We start from the raw sequence: 17,274 nt of genomic DNA on the forward strand, positions 1-17,274 counted from the left end.
TCCAATGAAATATTTTATACATATATTAGTAATTACTTAATACAACGTGGCGTATTCATTTAAAGTAAGTGTAAGTATAATTAATAAATAAATAAAAATAAATAAATATTGGGGACACCTTACACAGACAAACTTAGCCCCAAACTAAGCAAAGCTTGAACTATGGGTGCTAAGCGACGATATACAAATACATACTTAAATAGTTAAATAGTTACATACTTATATACCTAGATACCTACATAGAAAACATCCATGACTCAGGAACAAATATCTGTGCTCATCACACAAATAAATGCCCTTACTGGGATTCGAACCCAGGACCTTGTCCAGGCATACAGACAGATACAGGGTGTGGATACAGGGTACGCTGCACCCTGTATAAACTATTGAGTTTATTGGGTAAATGGCTCATACCAACGACGATGATACAAAGCCTACAATTTTCATGCTACTTAACATATGGGCCGTTACTTCATACTTATCAGTCTACGTCGCTAAAAGTGTCATTTTATTTTAGACACCATCGGCGTTGGTAATACTGAGCAAATTTTACTATACGACCAACCCCGAAATTGCAAAACTCCAAGTTACGCTACGCTATAATTTCGATAATATGTCATTTAAGATATATATATATGTCAAACATACAATCACCTTTTTGAATCCAAAATGTTACGGGAGCACGTAGGAGCTCCCGTTGGTGTTTCTTATTGTGTTCATAACAATCATAACCGATGGCATTATAATGGCGACACCTGCTCGTGGGTGCTCTGTATATCCACAAAGAGTTACGAGTGAGGCAAATGGCCTCGTAAATAAGGATTACTTATACTAAATTATAAGAGATAAAATAAAATTAAGGAACTTGAGGCGAATGTTGTGCGGATAATTATAATGCAATTTTACTTTCACAACAAGCCTAAACCCTCTATTTTTAAGCAGAATTCCGTTTGTTTTTTTTTTGGGAGAGAATTCAGAGTCCACGAACGCGGTAGGTGTATGCTGTATGCTGTCTCTGGAGGGTGGGGTTCTGGGATCGACGGTATGCTCGTGGCGCCTCATGCGTTTCTTTTCTAAATACGACTTTGACTAATTTAAGTACCTTTTAAATTTTAACTTAGAAAATAGGTACCTGCTTTCATTTGCCCGGGTATAAATATTGGCACGTGCGGTTAAACAACAATTCTGCCTTTCTGGCCCCTTGTAAAACAAATCAGTAATTACTATTCTAAATCCTAATCACAGTTCTTGTTATATGAATTGTATAAGAATTGCATAAATTAAATAGGTACTGAACAAACAGTTTGTGTCTACTTAAACTTGTTTCCACTCTCATATATTAAGAGTCAATATTTAAAATCAGAAGTCAGTCGACTCTACATACTCCTAACTTTATTATTCATAAGTAACTCTTCAATCCCACGATCGAGCTTGCGCGCTGCACGCTGAACATTATTCGAATTTATTGATATAGACAGTCAACCAAATCTTGGCATTGAAAAAGACGGCAAATTTTAATGTAGGGCTCACCGGTCAATTGCCTTTATAAAGCTCGTGCCTTTCCATACCTTGACGTTGGTAAAATCATCAACGAGCCATAACACTTAAAAAAATATTGAAAATGTAGGCGAAGGTATAATTCCCGTAGACAATTCGAATTTGGCGCCTTTTTTAGTGTCAAGATTACGTTGACCGTCTAATAGCTAAAAATATTAGACGGTCATCGAAATCGGGCATATTCGGTATTGTATCCTAATTAAGAAGAAATTACAGTATAAACAGATTTTTGAATTTATTTTTGTGGGGCAGGGCACTGCGTCTAAAGTCTGTGAATTCGATTCTACGCGTCGCCAATGGAGGCAGTTTCATAGTAAATGTAGGTATAATGTGAGTTATTGCGACTCGATCCGGCGAGCCTAGTGGATGCCAGACTTAAGTCAACACTTTACCCATACTGCCAGGATGCCTACCGGGTATCCAATAAGTATTACCTTCACCTCTGACGAGTCAACACTTTACCAACCATGCCAAAAAATGTTCACTTCTTTTTTTACATTTTATAAATTGGAGCACGATTCGAGTATTATAATTATGTACTTAATATTTCATCCTTTAATGGATAGGGTATTTCATTTTTGATTAGAACTTACTCGTACTAGTTTGTCTGTTTTCATGCTTTGTTAATTTTGAACCTTTAAATATTTATTTAGTATCACATTCCGAGACAATAGACGATGTTGTTGAACGTGATTATAGAAATAAAATTTAAAAAATATTCTTACATACTTAAATTTAATATTTTAGGCTTTAGGTAGGTATTACGTCACCAATGTTGGAGTGCCTATTTATAGCGTGGGTAATAGCTATTATTGCGTAGATTCAATACCAGTTGATATTGCCCCCGGTTCAGTAAGCTCTCTAAATCCACAAAGGCCCGCTATCAGAATACAAGGCTAAAAGTAAATAGAACTCGTGTGAACTGACATGTTTTGTAGTAGCGGTTATCATGATAGATTTAGGTGAAGACACGTACTAGGTGCTGGTTCTATTTGAAATAATATTTTCGCAATAATGTGAAAATAGTTTCACACCCAACGCTGAACGCGGATGTACTCATACTCATACTCATAATTTATTGATAATATATAATTACATGTCATCTTACGTATCTACTATACAAGTAATTGTTATTACAATTGGCTTATATATAATTAATATTTACTAGTCAGGAATTCATCAAGGCTGTAGAACGACTGCTCAACAAGCCAAGTTTTGAGTTTGTTTTTGAAAATTGTCATAGTAGGTGCATCTGTTATTACCGATGGTAAGTTGTTATACACAGCGGGACCCATAACGTGTATAGTTTTAGCCGTCTTTGCTAGGCTACGGGGCACCGCCGCTAGTTTGTGTCCGTATCGCGTGATGCGGTCGCTTTTATCTCCCCTCTTGGGGTATTTATCTAGATTCTCTCGCGTGTATACGGCAGTTTGCAGTATCAAGAGACCCGGCAACGTAATCATCCCCAGCTTTGTGAAAAGAGGCTTTGCAGACTCGCGCCATGGAACTCGAGAGATTGCTCTTACAGCTCGTTTTTGGAGGCGAAATACACGTTGCCAATCGGCCGCACGTCCCCACAACTCAAGCCCGTACTGAATGATGGACTGTATGCTGGCGAAGTAACAGCTGCGGACTGCCTGAAGAGGAGGACTGGCGTCAGTCTGCTTAGGGCGAAACAAGCTCTTCCCAATTTGCCACACAAGGATTCAGTATGGCTCTCCCATGTTAGGCCCTGATCTATATGGAAACCCAGAAAGGAGGTGCTTTTAACCTGCTCTATGGTACCGCCAGAGAGTCGTACATGAAGCGGACGGCGCTTGCGGCCAGACAAATCAAATTGGATGAAATGCGTTTTGGTTAGGTTTAAAATGAGGCCGTTTTTTTCAAACCAGTTCAACATCTGTCCGGCCACTACATTCAGATTGTGTTCTAGTTGATCGATGGTCGGACCGGTTACAATAGCCGCAACGTCGTCCGCGTACATATAGACCTCAGCCCCACTAATTGCTGTAGGCAGGTCGTTCATCAGGACGGAGAACGCCACATTTGACAGGGACGATCCTTGTGGGACGCCGATGGCGGCCGACAGCCCCTGTGAATTTAATGTGCCCCTTAGCCCCGACACGTACTGCATCCTTTTATCCATGAAGTCTAACATGAGGGAAAGCGCAGGTCCTCGAATGCCATAGTGATGGAGCTTCGAAGTAAGTATGTATGTATTTTTTAAGGTGACGCGGATATACTACCTACGCTACGCATTCTCCGATATGATATATAGAGACTATAGAGATAGAATTATGTATTCTCTAAAATTAAACATAAAGTAAAACGGACACTAGTAGGGTATTGCAAAATTAGTAACTTGCTTAATTACTGCGCTGGCTCAGAAGTGGATCTTGACATTGTTGGCCTCCGACACTATAATAGACTATAGACTCTGCCATTTGCTCCTATCGTGTGCGATCTGATGCCACTCGGTGACGTTAAGGTCACACAGGTCAAAATTAGTAACTACTTACTCAAATCTAACAAGACATCATAACTCTTATACCTTTAGACGAGCAATTAATGTAGGTATATTTATTTATTTATATATTACCGATGATCTCGGAAACCGCTCTAACGACTTCGCCGAAATTTGTTATGTGGGGGTTTTCGGGGGTGAAAAATCGATCTAGCTTAGCCTTAGGTCCCAGAAAACGCAATTTTTTGAGTTTTCATACGTTTTTCTTTCGCGTTAGTAAACGCAACATATTATGGTTGCTAATTTCGTAGTCCGCGCGTCGACTGCACGTAGCTCAGTCGTAAGAGGTCGGTCTAATATAATTCGCAGACACATAATTATATCGCAGGTGTCGAATCCCGACCAGATTTTTTTTTTTTTGTATTTATAAGAGTTTTTTTTTTATCTAAAGACGCGATATAATAAAATAGAACCGAGTTGTTGCCCAGGTACTAATACTGAAAACTTTATATCCGCACAGAAGTAAGATATCTAATTTGTTACCTAATTTGAACTGTACCTAAAGACAGCAAAGTCATTTTTAGGCGTAATTCTCTGCAGCTTGGGGACTAGTTTGAAGATTTTACGCTGGGAAACGACTTCTTCACGCTAAATATATTCAGACTTGAGCAATCTCCGGGTCGGAAGCTGTGCCTAGCAACATCCTTTTGACTTTTATTGTAAATAACATAAACACGCGGTCTGTCTGCGTCGTGCTTGTTTGTTTACCTTCCTTCATCGTTGAAATATCTCGGTGGCTACTGGCTACACTACGTGCACCGTGGATATCCCTGTACACCATTAGTAACCTTTAAGACTATTAGTACCTAACGCATGAGGATTAAGGGCATTGCTACACGATATTTAGTTTATCAACTGACATCAACAACAAACATATCTACAGAATCTACGCCTGGCGCCTGATGAAAGATGGTGAGCTATAAAATATTAGGGGACGCCCAGTAAGTTGTTATAGCCAGGAAGAAAGGTCATTGAATCGTGGGCGGGGGTAAATGCAACAAGGACTGCCCAGTAGGGCTAATGTATCGGCCGTGTTGCCCCGCATGGGGCCTATAGCTAATCATTTCGGCCACTCAACTGCTGATGGCATTAAGCCTGTGATTAATGTTCAGGCATATCTTTAAGCGGTCGTTCGCTTTTGCGAAGAAAGAGAAATTTAGGTAGGTAAGGTACAACTGGGTACGTACCTACTTTAAATTAAACTAGGTATTGTCATCAATTAATTATCTGGTTTCTCTGTGATTCACTACACAAACAACAATGTTGAAGAAATATTGTACTGGAAAGTAATTTTGGTTTTTGGTTTCATGCTTACAAGTTGCTCAGTTCAGTATATTCTAATCACTACGTAAATTATTCATGCGCGGATCCAGGGAGGGGGGGGCATGAAGCCTAGGTTGGCCATATAAATAGACCACGTGACCCCCCCATGGGGCCTGGGCCTATACCACGTGACCCCCCCCCCCTGGGCACGAAGCTGGATCCGCGCTTAAAATTATTGTAGGTTGTTGTAGGTGACTATGGTCATTGGACATGTAGGTGACTATCAAGAACAATTGAATACTGGACTGACAAAGAATGTATGGGACTTTTAGGCTTTACAGTAGATGGCGCTGTTTTGCAGCCTGGAAGTGGCCACAAGCCACAACCATATTTTCCCCAAATATTTTTGCGTGTTTTTATTTTTTATAAGAACAGATAAGATAACATATTTCTTTATTTTAAAATCATGATATAACGTCAATACACATTTCGAGAAAAAAATTGTAGGCATCGTCAGTGTAGTTATGATAGTATTTAATAGGTGGCGCTAAAAAATCGAGGTACGATTCTTAGTATGAAGTATCTATATAAAATATAGATAATTCTTGGTGACTATCCATACTTAATATTATAAATCGGAAAGTGTGTGTGTCTGTTTTTGTAACGTCCGTCCTTCACGGCAAAAGAGAGCGACGAATTGTCGTGATTTTTAAGTGGAGATAGTTGACGGGGCGACATAGGCTACTTTTTGTCTCTTTCTAACGCGAGCGAAGCCGCGGGAAAAAGCTAGTATTAAATAATATTTAGGAATTCAAATTGCCTATGTCAGCTAAAACATTTTTTTTGGCTTCCTAATGATTTGCCAGTGTCATGTCGATCAATTTAATAAATTTTGTTCCAAGTCAGCTCAAACATATTTAAATCCTACAGGCAATCATTTGGCGCCATTTTCGACTGTTAAAAATGGCTGCTATGGACGCTCAACTAGTGAGTATATTATATTCTTTGCGCTCAACTAAATCTTGGCACTAAAAATTGGTGAGAGATTCAATTGTCTCATTGGAATTAATCCTTCGTCCCTACATTTGCAATCAATTTTTAAAGCCTCCGCCACACATAAAGCGTTTTGATAGCGTAGCGTCAGCGGAGCGTTAGCAGAGCGCAATGATAGCGGTGCGCTCGCAATCCGCGCGCATTCCGCTCGCAATCCGCGCTCGTTAGTTCCCGCCGGCGTCCGCTGGGCGCAACGCCAGCGTTCGTCCGGCGCACCGCTATCGTTGCGCTCCGCTGACGCTCCGCTACCGCTCCGCCTACGCTATCAAAACGCGCATGTGTGGCCGAGCTTTAAGTGTTTGGGCCATGGACTTTCAATAGGGACTGAGCTCACACTTTTTTGCCATACTAAATTGAACTTTATCACTGGTGCAGAAAGGCGTTTTTGTCAGACTAGCAAAAGTGTGTCCACATGAGAGGGTCAAAGTTGGGGCTGGTGTCCCTCTCGCACGTGTGACCAGTGTTGAAGATATTACTATAGTAGTAGTATTTTACCTGTATGATAACTAAATTTACAGACTTCTTAAATTATTTTTGTATTATATCGAGGCAAGGGTATTAATACCTTGTAACGAATTGGTAAGTCATTATTACGAAGGTGTCATACTTTCTAGCGGTGACATGGTATCGTATGGAATCCAAAGCTACATCAAAAAATTGTACGAAAATTGTTCTAAATTGGACGCTAATTAAAAAAAATGTACTAAACGCATTTACAAGAAAACAATGATCAATATGTCACCGCTAGAGAGCATACTTTCTGGCGGGCGCTATCTATTTCACTATGTAACAGTCCAGTTTTCAGCTTTTTTATGAATCAGAAAAAATGTACGAGAATTGTACTAAGCTGACCGATACTTAAAAAAAAAATAACTACGCGTATTTACAAGAAAACAATGATTTATTTGTCACCGCTAGGAAGCAAACTTTCTGGCGGGCGCTATCTATTTCACTGTGTAACAGTCCAGTTTTCAGCTATTTTATGAATCAGAAAAAATGTACGAGAATTATACTAAACTGACCTATACTAAAAAAAAAAATAACTACACGTATTTACAAGAAAACAGTGATGTATATGTCACCGCTAGGAAGCATACTTTCTGGCGGGCGCTATCTATTTCACTATGTAACAGTCCAGTTTTCAACTTTCTTGTAAATCAGAAAATATGTACGAGAATTGTTCTAAATTACACGACAATCTTAAAAAATGTTCTTCACATATTTACAAGAAATTTCACCACGCCAACTGGTACGGTCAGCTACATAAGGTAAATATATTTACCTGTATTAAATTTTGACCTGCGTTCTTCCCAAGTAATAAGTTTCGATATGTATAGATATTTATAGACGAGACTGTAAAGGCTCATTTGATTCTTCGAAAACAGATAGCAAAATTGCGTTTATTCCACAAGAGTGCAAAGTAATTTCATACAAATTTTAACTTGATATCTGCTGGCTGATAAAATTTACCTGTGTATAAATGATGATTTTGAATCATAAATTATGAATAAATTGATGGATTTCATTTAGGCCGCCTTTACACCTGTACTTACTTACGTAAATCTTTGGTAAGCGACTGATACTTCCATTTACACCTATGAAAAACTTATCGTAAGTTTTGCTTACGGAAGTTTTGTGGTTTTCAACTTACTAAATGTCTACATTGTTCCAAGCAAGCAAAGTTGAAATGAAAAAAAAAACGACCGCCGTAGTTCGTAAGGCCAAAACTTATCAGTTTATTTCGATAAGCTGTGAGTCGCTTCTGTAAGCAAACTCGTATACCTACACTTGAAAGTTTTCAGCTTACGAAAGTAGTTAAAACTTACCGTAAGCTGCTTACAAAAATCATTAACATTTGAAAGTTTTACATAAGTCGCTTACGTAAGCGGTAAAACTCACGGGTGTAAGGGCGGCGTGCTACCCACCAAAAACATACCTGTTAAAAAGGGGGCCAAGTTCATGTCGGCTAATTGGGTAGGTAAAGTTTTCCTGATAGAATACTTTATAACGATCTTGGAAAGGTGGCTCGTTTGTTTTTATTTCTTATTATTTATTAATTATCTTTTTTTGAAATGACGTTCGTGAAATTTAATGCCGGATGAACTATGAAGTGACAATGCATTTGCGCGTTCTGAATGTATGAAATTCCCAAGAGTCGCCATCACACACAGTTCTCCGTTTCAGAATACTTCTAAATTTGACCTTGGCAGGTTTTCATGCTGTACTTACGTAATTATTTATAAAATTAAATGAATTTATTTATACAAATTATTAAATTAACCTGCAAAGTTAAAATTTAGAAGTACCTATATTCAGGAATGGAGGACTGCGTGTGGTAGCGCTGGCGAGTCTTGAGAATGGCAAATGTTTACCAGTGGACCCGGCTGTTGATGAAGATGATTATGATCGATTTTAAAGTGCATCTAAACATGGCATTGGATTGGATTTTAACCCTTATTTAGACGAACAATTAGCCGATAGGAACTGAGCTACAGGGGGTCAAAAGTGGGTCGAAACCGTTCGTGTAAATAATTTATTAATTTATTAGAACAAACTTGTAATTATTTCTACGCATGTCAGGGGCACCATTGGCCTATTGCATAATGGTTATATATATAACTAGCTTTTACCCGCGGCTTCGCCCGCGTAATAAAAGTATTCATTAACACTTTCGAAACCGGGCTCTACGCGGCGCTACGACATTTTCGCTACATACGGGGAAACCCATGTAATCGGCTACGCTTCTACGAGCGGTGTGCCCGAGATTTTCATTTGGATCCTTAGGTTTCTCTGTAGGTATATTTATCTGCGATTATTTCGATTGCACATAATACTTTTGCTTGCAATGGTTGTAGAAATATTACACATCGACCACAGCGTAGGTAATTCTATATACGCTGGGGAAACCTTTATGAACATCCCACATAGCCCGTATTTCGACACTATGATCGGTGGGTAAAAAGTACTTTTTTCTATTATCCCTTAAATTTTTTTACATTTTGCTTATACTTATCGCAAACGTAATCTTCAAGCAAGCAAACAACGATCGTCTTTAGAGCACATTGATTGTAAGAGACCGCCGACCGATTATCCGTATCCCTCTAACGATACCCATACTACCGTATCCGTATCCGTATCCGTATCCGTATCGCTATCGCTATCGCTATCGCTATCCCTATCCCTATCCCTATCCCTATCCCTATCCCTATCCCTATCCCTATCCCTATCCCTATCCCTATCCCTATCCCTATCCCTATCCCTATCCCTATCCCAATCCCTATCCCTATCCCTATCCCTATCCCTATCCGTTATCAAGATGTTCAATGATTTCTTATCAAGTGCTAAAATATAAAGTTTCATGGTTTTATCTTTTAAAATTAAGAAATCCCATACAAACTTTCAACCTCTTTTTCAACCCCTTCATCCCTTTTTTTGAAATAAAAAGTAGCCTATGTTCTGTTTCAGGGTCTAAAGATTGTCTGTTCCAAATTTCATCAAAATCGGTTGCGTGGTTTAAGCGGGAAAGCGTAACAGACAGACAGACAGACAGACAGAGTTACTTTCGCATTTATAATATTAATAGTATGGATTATCTTCATCAAGTTAAAATTTGTATGAAATTACTTTGCACTCTTGTGGATAAAACGCAATTTTGCTATCTGTTTTCGAATAATCAAATGAGCTTTTACAGTCTCGTCTATAATCTATATGTCGCAGGGAAATGGCCAAAACAGAGATTTGATCAAATTTCTAAGGGATTTGATCAAATCACGCAGGATGTCAAAATGGCGAATCCATTTCATCATTTCTCTAGAAAATTTCAGTCATTTGACTAAATCCCTGACTCTGTTTAGTGAGATCACAAAATCGGCCAATAGACACGCCACGTTGTGTCATTTCACTAGATTTGTTTAGGGATTTGATAAAATCCCTGAACACCGACAGTGAGTTGACGAAACGAACTCAAAAAGTCAACTAATTTTAACATTTGCCTAAACAAATTTAGGGAAATTATAAAGTCTCAACTGGTGATTTGATCAAATGTCTGACCTGGTTTCGTTAAATGACAAAGGCAAGAATCTAATATATCCAATTAGATTTATAGACTCTTGCTTTTGTCACTTGATTTGATTGAATCCTTGACTAGATTAGTGAAATGGTAAAATTGAATCCGTTTATAAGAGTTTTTGGTTTTTTATAAATAAGAATAAGTGAATAAAAAAATAGAATAAGTGAAGAAACAAAGCTAAAAATGTTTCATTTTAAATTATATTCATATTTATTAAAACATTTTGTCTTTTCACTGAACTTGTTTAGCGAAATGATAAAACTAGTTGACTTTATAAGCTCGTTTCGTCAAGTTACTGACGAGGTTCAGGGATTTTATCAAATCCCTAAACAAATCTAGTGAAATGACAAAACGTGGCGTGTTTATTGGTCGATTTTGTGATTTCACTAAACAGAGTAAGGGATTTAGTCAAATGACTGAAATTTTCTAGAGAAATGATAAAATAGATTCGCCTTTTTGACATTCTGCGTGATTTGATCACATCCCTTAGTGATTTGATGAAATCTCTGTTTTGGCCATTTCCCTGCGACTGCGACATATACATATCGAAACTTATTACTTGGGAAGAACGCAGGTCAAAATTGAATACAGGTAAATATATTTACCTTATGTAGCTGACCGTACCAGTTGACGTGGTGAAATTTCTTGTAAATATGTGAAGTACATTTTTTAAGATGGTCGTGTAATTTAGAACAATTCTCGTACATATTTTCTGATTTACAAGAAAGTTGAAAACTGGACTGTTACATAGTGAAATAGATAGCGCCCGCCAGAAAGTATGCTTCCTAGCGGTGACATATACATCACTGTTTTCTTGTAAATACGTGTAGTTATTTTTTTTAGTATAGGTCAGTTTAGTACAATTCTCGTACATTTTTTCTGATTCATAAAAAAGCTGAAAACTGGACTGTTACACAGTGAAATAGATAGCGCCCGCCAGAAAGTTTGCTTCCTAGCGGTGACAAATAAATCATTGTTTTCTTGTAAATACGCGTAGGTAGTTATTTTTTTTAAAGTATCGGACAGCTTAGTATTTGATCTGTGGCTTAGTACAATTCTCGTACATTTTTTCTGATTAATAAAAAAGCTGAAAACTGGACTGTTACATAGTGAAATAGATAGCGCCCGCCAGAAAGTATGCTCTCTAGCGGTGACATATTGATCATTGTTTTCTTGTAAATGCGTTTAGTACATTTTTTTTTAATTAGCGTACAATTTAGAACAATTTTCGTACAATTTTTTGATGTAGCTTTGGATTCCATACGATACCATGTCACCGCTAGAAAGTATGACACTTACGAAGCCATAAAACCAAAGATTTGCGCAATTAAAAAAACCTTTAACTGGGTATTAGTAGATATTAGATAGATAGATAGAATACTCTTTATTGGCACACCTCAGCAAGAGATACAGAAAAAAGATACAGCGGAGACAAAACAAATGATTATAAATAGAGGCAGACAACAGGCGGTCTTATCGCTAAAGAGCGATCTCTACCAGACAACCTTTGGGTAGCGGAAATAAAAAACATAATCAGAAAGAGTAGGTGCTTCGAAATGAAAAATCTTACTTATTCTAATTTCCAACACACAAATTGAATAAACATACACATATAAGAGAATATAAATAGACTTACATAAACATACTTAAATAGTAATATACAGCAAGACAGATATATAGTAACAAACCAACAATATACAGCAATCATACCAACCACAGAGTAAAAATAGCAATACGATCACTAAGGGAGAGATAAATAATGTTCTTTAAGCATTTTTTTAAAAACAGAAATAGATTTGGTAGTAACTTTGAATATTGACTGGTATCCCCAAATTATGACAGTGATGACGTCATTCAAATGATTTTGACAGTGGCAATAAGTGCGAGAGGGACACCAGCTCCAACTTTACCCTCTCATGTGGACACACTTTCGGGCCTAACAACTCAATCTAGCTTAATATATGTAAATCTATGGTTTGGGCTCGTTGAATTTGCCGCCTTTTTTGAGTGCCAAGATTTGCTTGACCGCTATACCACAAGCGTTTGTAGAGCCCCTTACATTCATTTTGCTTGGCAACACCATGGCAACACATATATGAGTGAATGGAATGAATGAATGAATGAGTGGTTGATCAAAGATGGTGGATTTGGAATGGATGCCGGCCGAATTGAATTGATGGGACGCGAGTTGTGAATTTGTTATATTTTGTGTGATTTGACTATATTATGTAAGTTTTTTGATATATTAATCTAAATATTAGTTGTGAGTTATGTATGGTAAATTTAATTGAGTTTCTTGTTTAAGGGCTCGCAATAAATCGCCATCGGCAACCTCTGATAAAGACAAGAAGAAACCAAAAGACAAAAAGAAAAAGGATGATTCAGGATCCAGTAGCAGCGATAGTAGTGGCAGGTAAGTCTTTTTAGATACTCTAACTTATATAGTCGAATTGACAAATCGTTATCCGTCTCAGTATATCAGAATGTAACAACAATTTTAGGTTATGTTCAGAAACTGCTGAATCTATTTTCAATTACCAATACACAGTTAAAATGTGTACTAAAAGGTCTGCTGGCTGGCACGGTTAATTATTCAAGGATAAACCACGTAAAGTGCGTGTTCCAGTGTATGAATTTATTATTTATTCCCGCCATTATGTTGCCCTGCTCAAATTTTATTATGAATACTAGATGTGTACACTGTAATCATTTCATTGCAAATACCATGACAAAATGATCATAACACATTTATTTGATTTTAAAGTAAGTCAACAAAGGGAGTTACTTAATAACAAAGTATTAAAAGCTGTAAGTAGGATCATAATAGACTAAGCCATTTTTTTATACATATTGTTGTCCCCAGTTCATCAGAGAGCAGTTCGTCAAGGTCATCGTCGCGGTCTTCGTCGAGTAGCTCCGGCAGCTCCTCGAGGTCTTCATCGTCGTCCAGCTCATCCAGCAGCAGTAGCAATAACCGCTCCAGGGCCAAGAAGAAGTGAGTTTTATAAATATGCCCGTTTTGCTGTTTATAGGGTTATGTTGACCATTGGGACTGACAGGCCAAAAGATGCATTTTCAAGTAGTTTTTTAAGTCATATACACTATCATTGACAAGTATGGCATTATGATACAATGTTATAGCAAGTAGTGCTGACCACTACTTACATTTCTTATATTCAAATTGGTTATAGTTAAGAATGCGGTACACATTGGCACTAACTATTGTTAATTATTACATTCTATTCTTAGCTATGGGAAGATTGATTTCTGTGTTTTTTTTCTATCATATGGCATTAAATTCGAACTTTCTATCAATACTATAAATTGTATTGGGTGAGTAAATTGCAGAAGTGTAGTTTCACAATTCAATGTTTTATCTAGGACATCACCACAGAAGAGTCCAGTGAAGGATCGTCGAGAGCCAGACCGGGAGAAGCTTCGGGACAGATCACCACTTGGAGACAAAAAGAAAATCTCAGCTCCATCATCTAATGACAAGGCCAAAAGCAAGGACAAACATGACAGGTATGATTATTCATCTTATACATATAATAAATTTTACTTGATATTACAGCATTAGCACTAAATCTAGATGTTTCTTGAACATGGAAGCCTTAAATTACTGAATATACCAAAGCAAAAACTAGGACTGTTCTAAAGTGAATTTGAACTTTATTAAATAGATAATGCTTTCTTGGGTGGAACTATAGTCGGGTCAGTTTCTTTAATAAAAACTTTGTGCTTAATGAACAAGGATTTATGATGACTTGAACATCCAAATTAATTTCTTAAGCTGGAAACAAAATCGGACGCGACTGATAATGTGCGCCAGTGTGTGCCAGATTTCTGTCAGACACCTAAATGCTCATGATTACGTCCGGTAGTTTGCACAATTCAGTGTACATTTATTATCTAGATACCAGTTGTCAGACGCGTCCGATAATTTGTTTCCAGCTTTATTCATCCTGAAAACTTTAATTTTATATATGTATTAATCACCTCACATTTTTTTAGGTCTCCAGCAAGAAAAAAGAGAGAGCGTTCACCGCCGCCGCGTCCCACACGCATCCACATTGGACGATTGACTCTAAATGTCACCAAAGACCATCTCCAAGAGATTTTCTCAACATACGGGACTGTGAAAACTATAGAATTCCCGATGGATCGCTTACATCCCCACAATAGCCGCGGATACGCCTATGTGGAGTTCACGAATGCTGATGAAGCAGAAAATGCGATGAAACATATGGATGGAGGTAAGTCATGCTATATTAAAGTTTTTCATGAAACAAGTACTACATATATCCAAGTTTAACCCCTCGAACGCCTTGTTCCAGATCTGTCACAGACACTTTAAACTGTAATTACATACATACAACATACAATTACACCTGTATCCCATAAAGGGGTAGGCAGAACACATGAAACTACTAAAGCTTCAGTGCCACTCTTGGCAAATAAGGGGTTGAAAGAAAACGAAATTGTGACATTGCAGTGACAGGTTGCCAGCCTCTCGCCTACGCCATAATTTAACCCATATCCCATCGTCGCCTTCTACGACACCCACTACACTACACTGGCTTCTACGAGCAAAGGCTCGCAACAATATCACACACTATTTTGAAGTATTGGTTCGAACATGCAGAATGGAGACCATTTTGGTGCATAAAATGACGATCACGTGGGGCCGAGGAACAAGAGAGATTATTGATTCGTTTGATTAGTGTGCAACTGCACAATTGGATTTTGTGGAATGTATCTGAATGTGTATCTTGTATGTAACCTTCCAGGGCAGATCGACGGGCAGGAGATCACGGCGGCGCCGGTGCTGATCCCGTCGCGCCCGCGCCGCGTGTCGCCGCGCCCGCCGCCGAGGCACGCGCCGCTTCGCCGACACTCGCCGCCAAGGTAATTTTACACTACACTAATATCCTTATGTATTTGTTTAGGGCAGTATAGTGCATCTTTGCAAGCAAATGTATATAAATTAGGACATCGCCTCTCGAGCTCATATCGTAGTATTGCTAAGGATATGGTCTCTTGTGGTGGAAATATTTGTCGTGTCGATTGGCGGCGGGATAGGTCAAATAAAAGATAACCGGGTTAATGATCCAGTGGATGTAGGTTTGTTTTAGCTGACATTGAAATTATTTCGCTCTCAATCATAGATTTAGAATTATTAAACTAGATTGTGTAGTTAGGTCAAAAAGTGTGTCCACATGAGAGGTCATTGTTTGGGCTGGTGTCCCTCTCGCACTTACTGACAATGTCAACATTATTCAGTGACGTCATCACTGTCATACATTGGGGATACCAGTTAATTTTCAAAGTCAGTACTAAATCTACTAATACCCAATTAAAGGTATTTTTTAATTATACAAATCTTTGATTTATGGGCATTAAAATAATTACATTATAATTATTTTCTAATTCTTTAAAATATATCGAAACCCTACTTTGAATATAACACTAAAATAAAATAAGAAGTTTTAAAGTCAGGTAATATACAGATAAAAATACTACTACTATGGTAACCTTATTAACACTGGTCACACGTGCGAGAGGGACACCAGCCCAAACAATGCCCTCTCATGTGGACCGTTTTCGCTAGTCTGATACGATCAACTTTCTCTCTCGGTGATAAGGTTCAATTTAGTATGGCAAAAAATGTGATTGAGCTGTCCCCTGTAAAGGTCTTTGCTTTCAATATACATATTTCTAAGTTGAATAGCATTGTTTGCAAGCAGAAATTAATGCTGAAATGAGATGAGTGTCAATCATTAATAGGAAAAGACTACTAATTAATAATATAGGCGTAGATGCCAAGTGTCAACTTTTTTCTACTGACAAGTAAGGTGTGTGTCTGCGCTGGTGGCCTAGCGGTAAGAGCGTGCGACTTTCGATCCGGACGTCGCGGATTCGAATCGAACCCCGGCTCGTACCAAAGAGTTTTTCGGAACTTAAGTGCGAAATGTCATTTGATATTTGCCAGTCGCTTTTCGGTGCAGGAAAACATCGCGAGGAAACCAGACTAATTTCAATAAGGCCTAGAGTTACCCTTCAATAATATTTTTCTCCGTGTAAATAATAGTTTGTGTCGTTTAGGTACCGGCGGCGCAGCTGGTGCGGCGCCGCTCGCCGCCGCGACGCCGCGAGCGGCGCTCGCGCTCGCCGCGCTCCCCGCGCCCCGCGCCGCGCCGCCGCCGCTCCAGGTCCTCCTCCTCCTCCTCCCGCTAGTAGCCTCCACCACACCCGAACACACACACGAACACACACACCACTAGACTGGTTTCCTGTAGGTCAACTTCACACTATTCGTGAACGTCAGGGACCCATTTCTCGAAGCTACAGTTACAATTTACAAGCGGTAGTCAATGTCTACAAGTTGGAAAGGGACTTCCGCTTGTAACTTGTAACTTCCAGTTTTGAGAAATGGGCCCCAGATCTTAACCCATCCAATGCAATATTACAAAATAATATTACAAATAGTTTGTGACCCCGAATGGATGTCTGGTGTGACTGGGTGGCAAAGAAAACTTGTTGACTGGATTTGTGATATGAATTGATTATAGCATGCTATGATAGCATAGTATATTGTATTAAAATTTTGCTAATTTGAATCATTAACTTATCAGGAAACCAACCTATTACACTATGAAATACATAATTGGTATTGGAGATTTGGTACACTTTTATCTGAGATTTTTTAATACTTATAAAATAAATGTTTCCTTTGAAAATCCTAACCTGATGAAGTTGGAAAAAAGTGTACCAAAATGAACTCCATTCACCATGACACATTCCAGAG

The 17,274-nt window shown here is 38.4% G+C and overlaps 1 protein-coding gene across 1 annotated transcript; it reads left to right on the forward strand.

Annotated features, from left to right (window-relative positions):
* The first annotated feature begins 12,584 nt into the window (after positions 1–12,584).
* LOC125230549 (RNA-binding protein with serine-rich domain 1-B-like) lies at positions 12,585–16,850 on the forward strand. Its single transcript, XM_048135730.1, is given in 8 exon segments — positions 12,585–12,694; positions 12,772–12,879; positions 13,330–13,461; positions 13,848–13,991; positions 14,481–14,722; positions 15,257–15,374; positions 16,572–16,585; positions 16,588–16,850. Coding segments are annotated over 8 exon segments (876 nt in total). The 5' UTR covers positions 12,585–12,692; the 3' UTR covers positions 16,704–16,850.
* The last annotated feature ends 424 nt before the right edge of the window (positions 16,851–17,274 follow it).

The sequence above is a fragment of the Leguminivora glycinivorella genome, chromosome 10 (assembly GCF_023078275.1).
Source record: "Leguminivora glycinivorella isolate SPB_JAAS2020 chromosome 10, LegGlyc_1.1, whole genome shotgun sequence".
NCBI classification, from domain to species: Eukaryota; Metazoa; Arthropoda; class Insecta; order Lepidoptera; family Tortricidae; genus Leguminivora; species Leguminivora glycinivorella.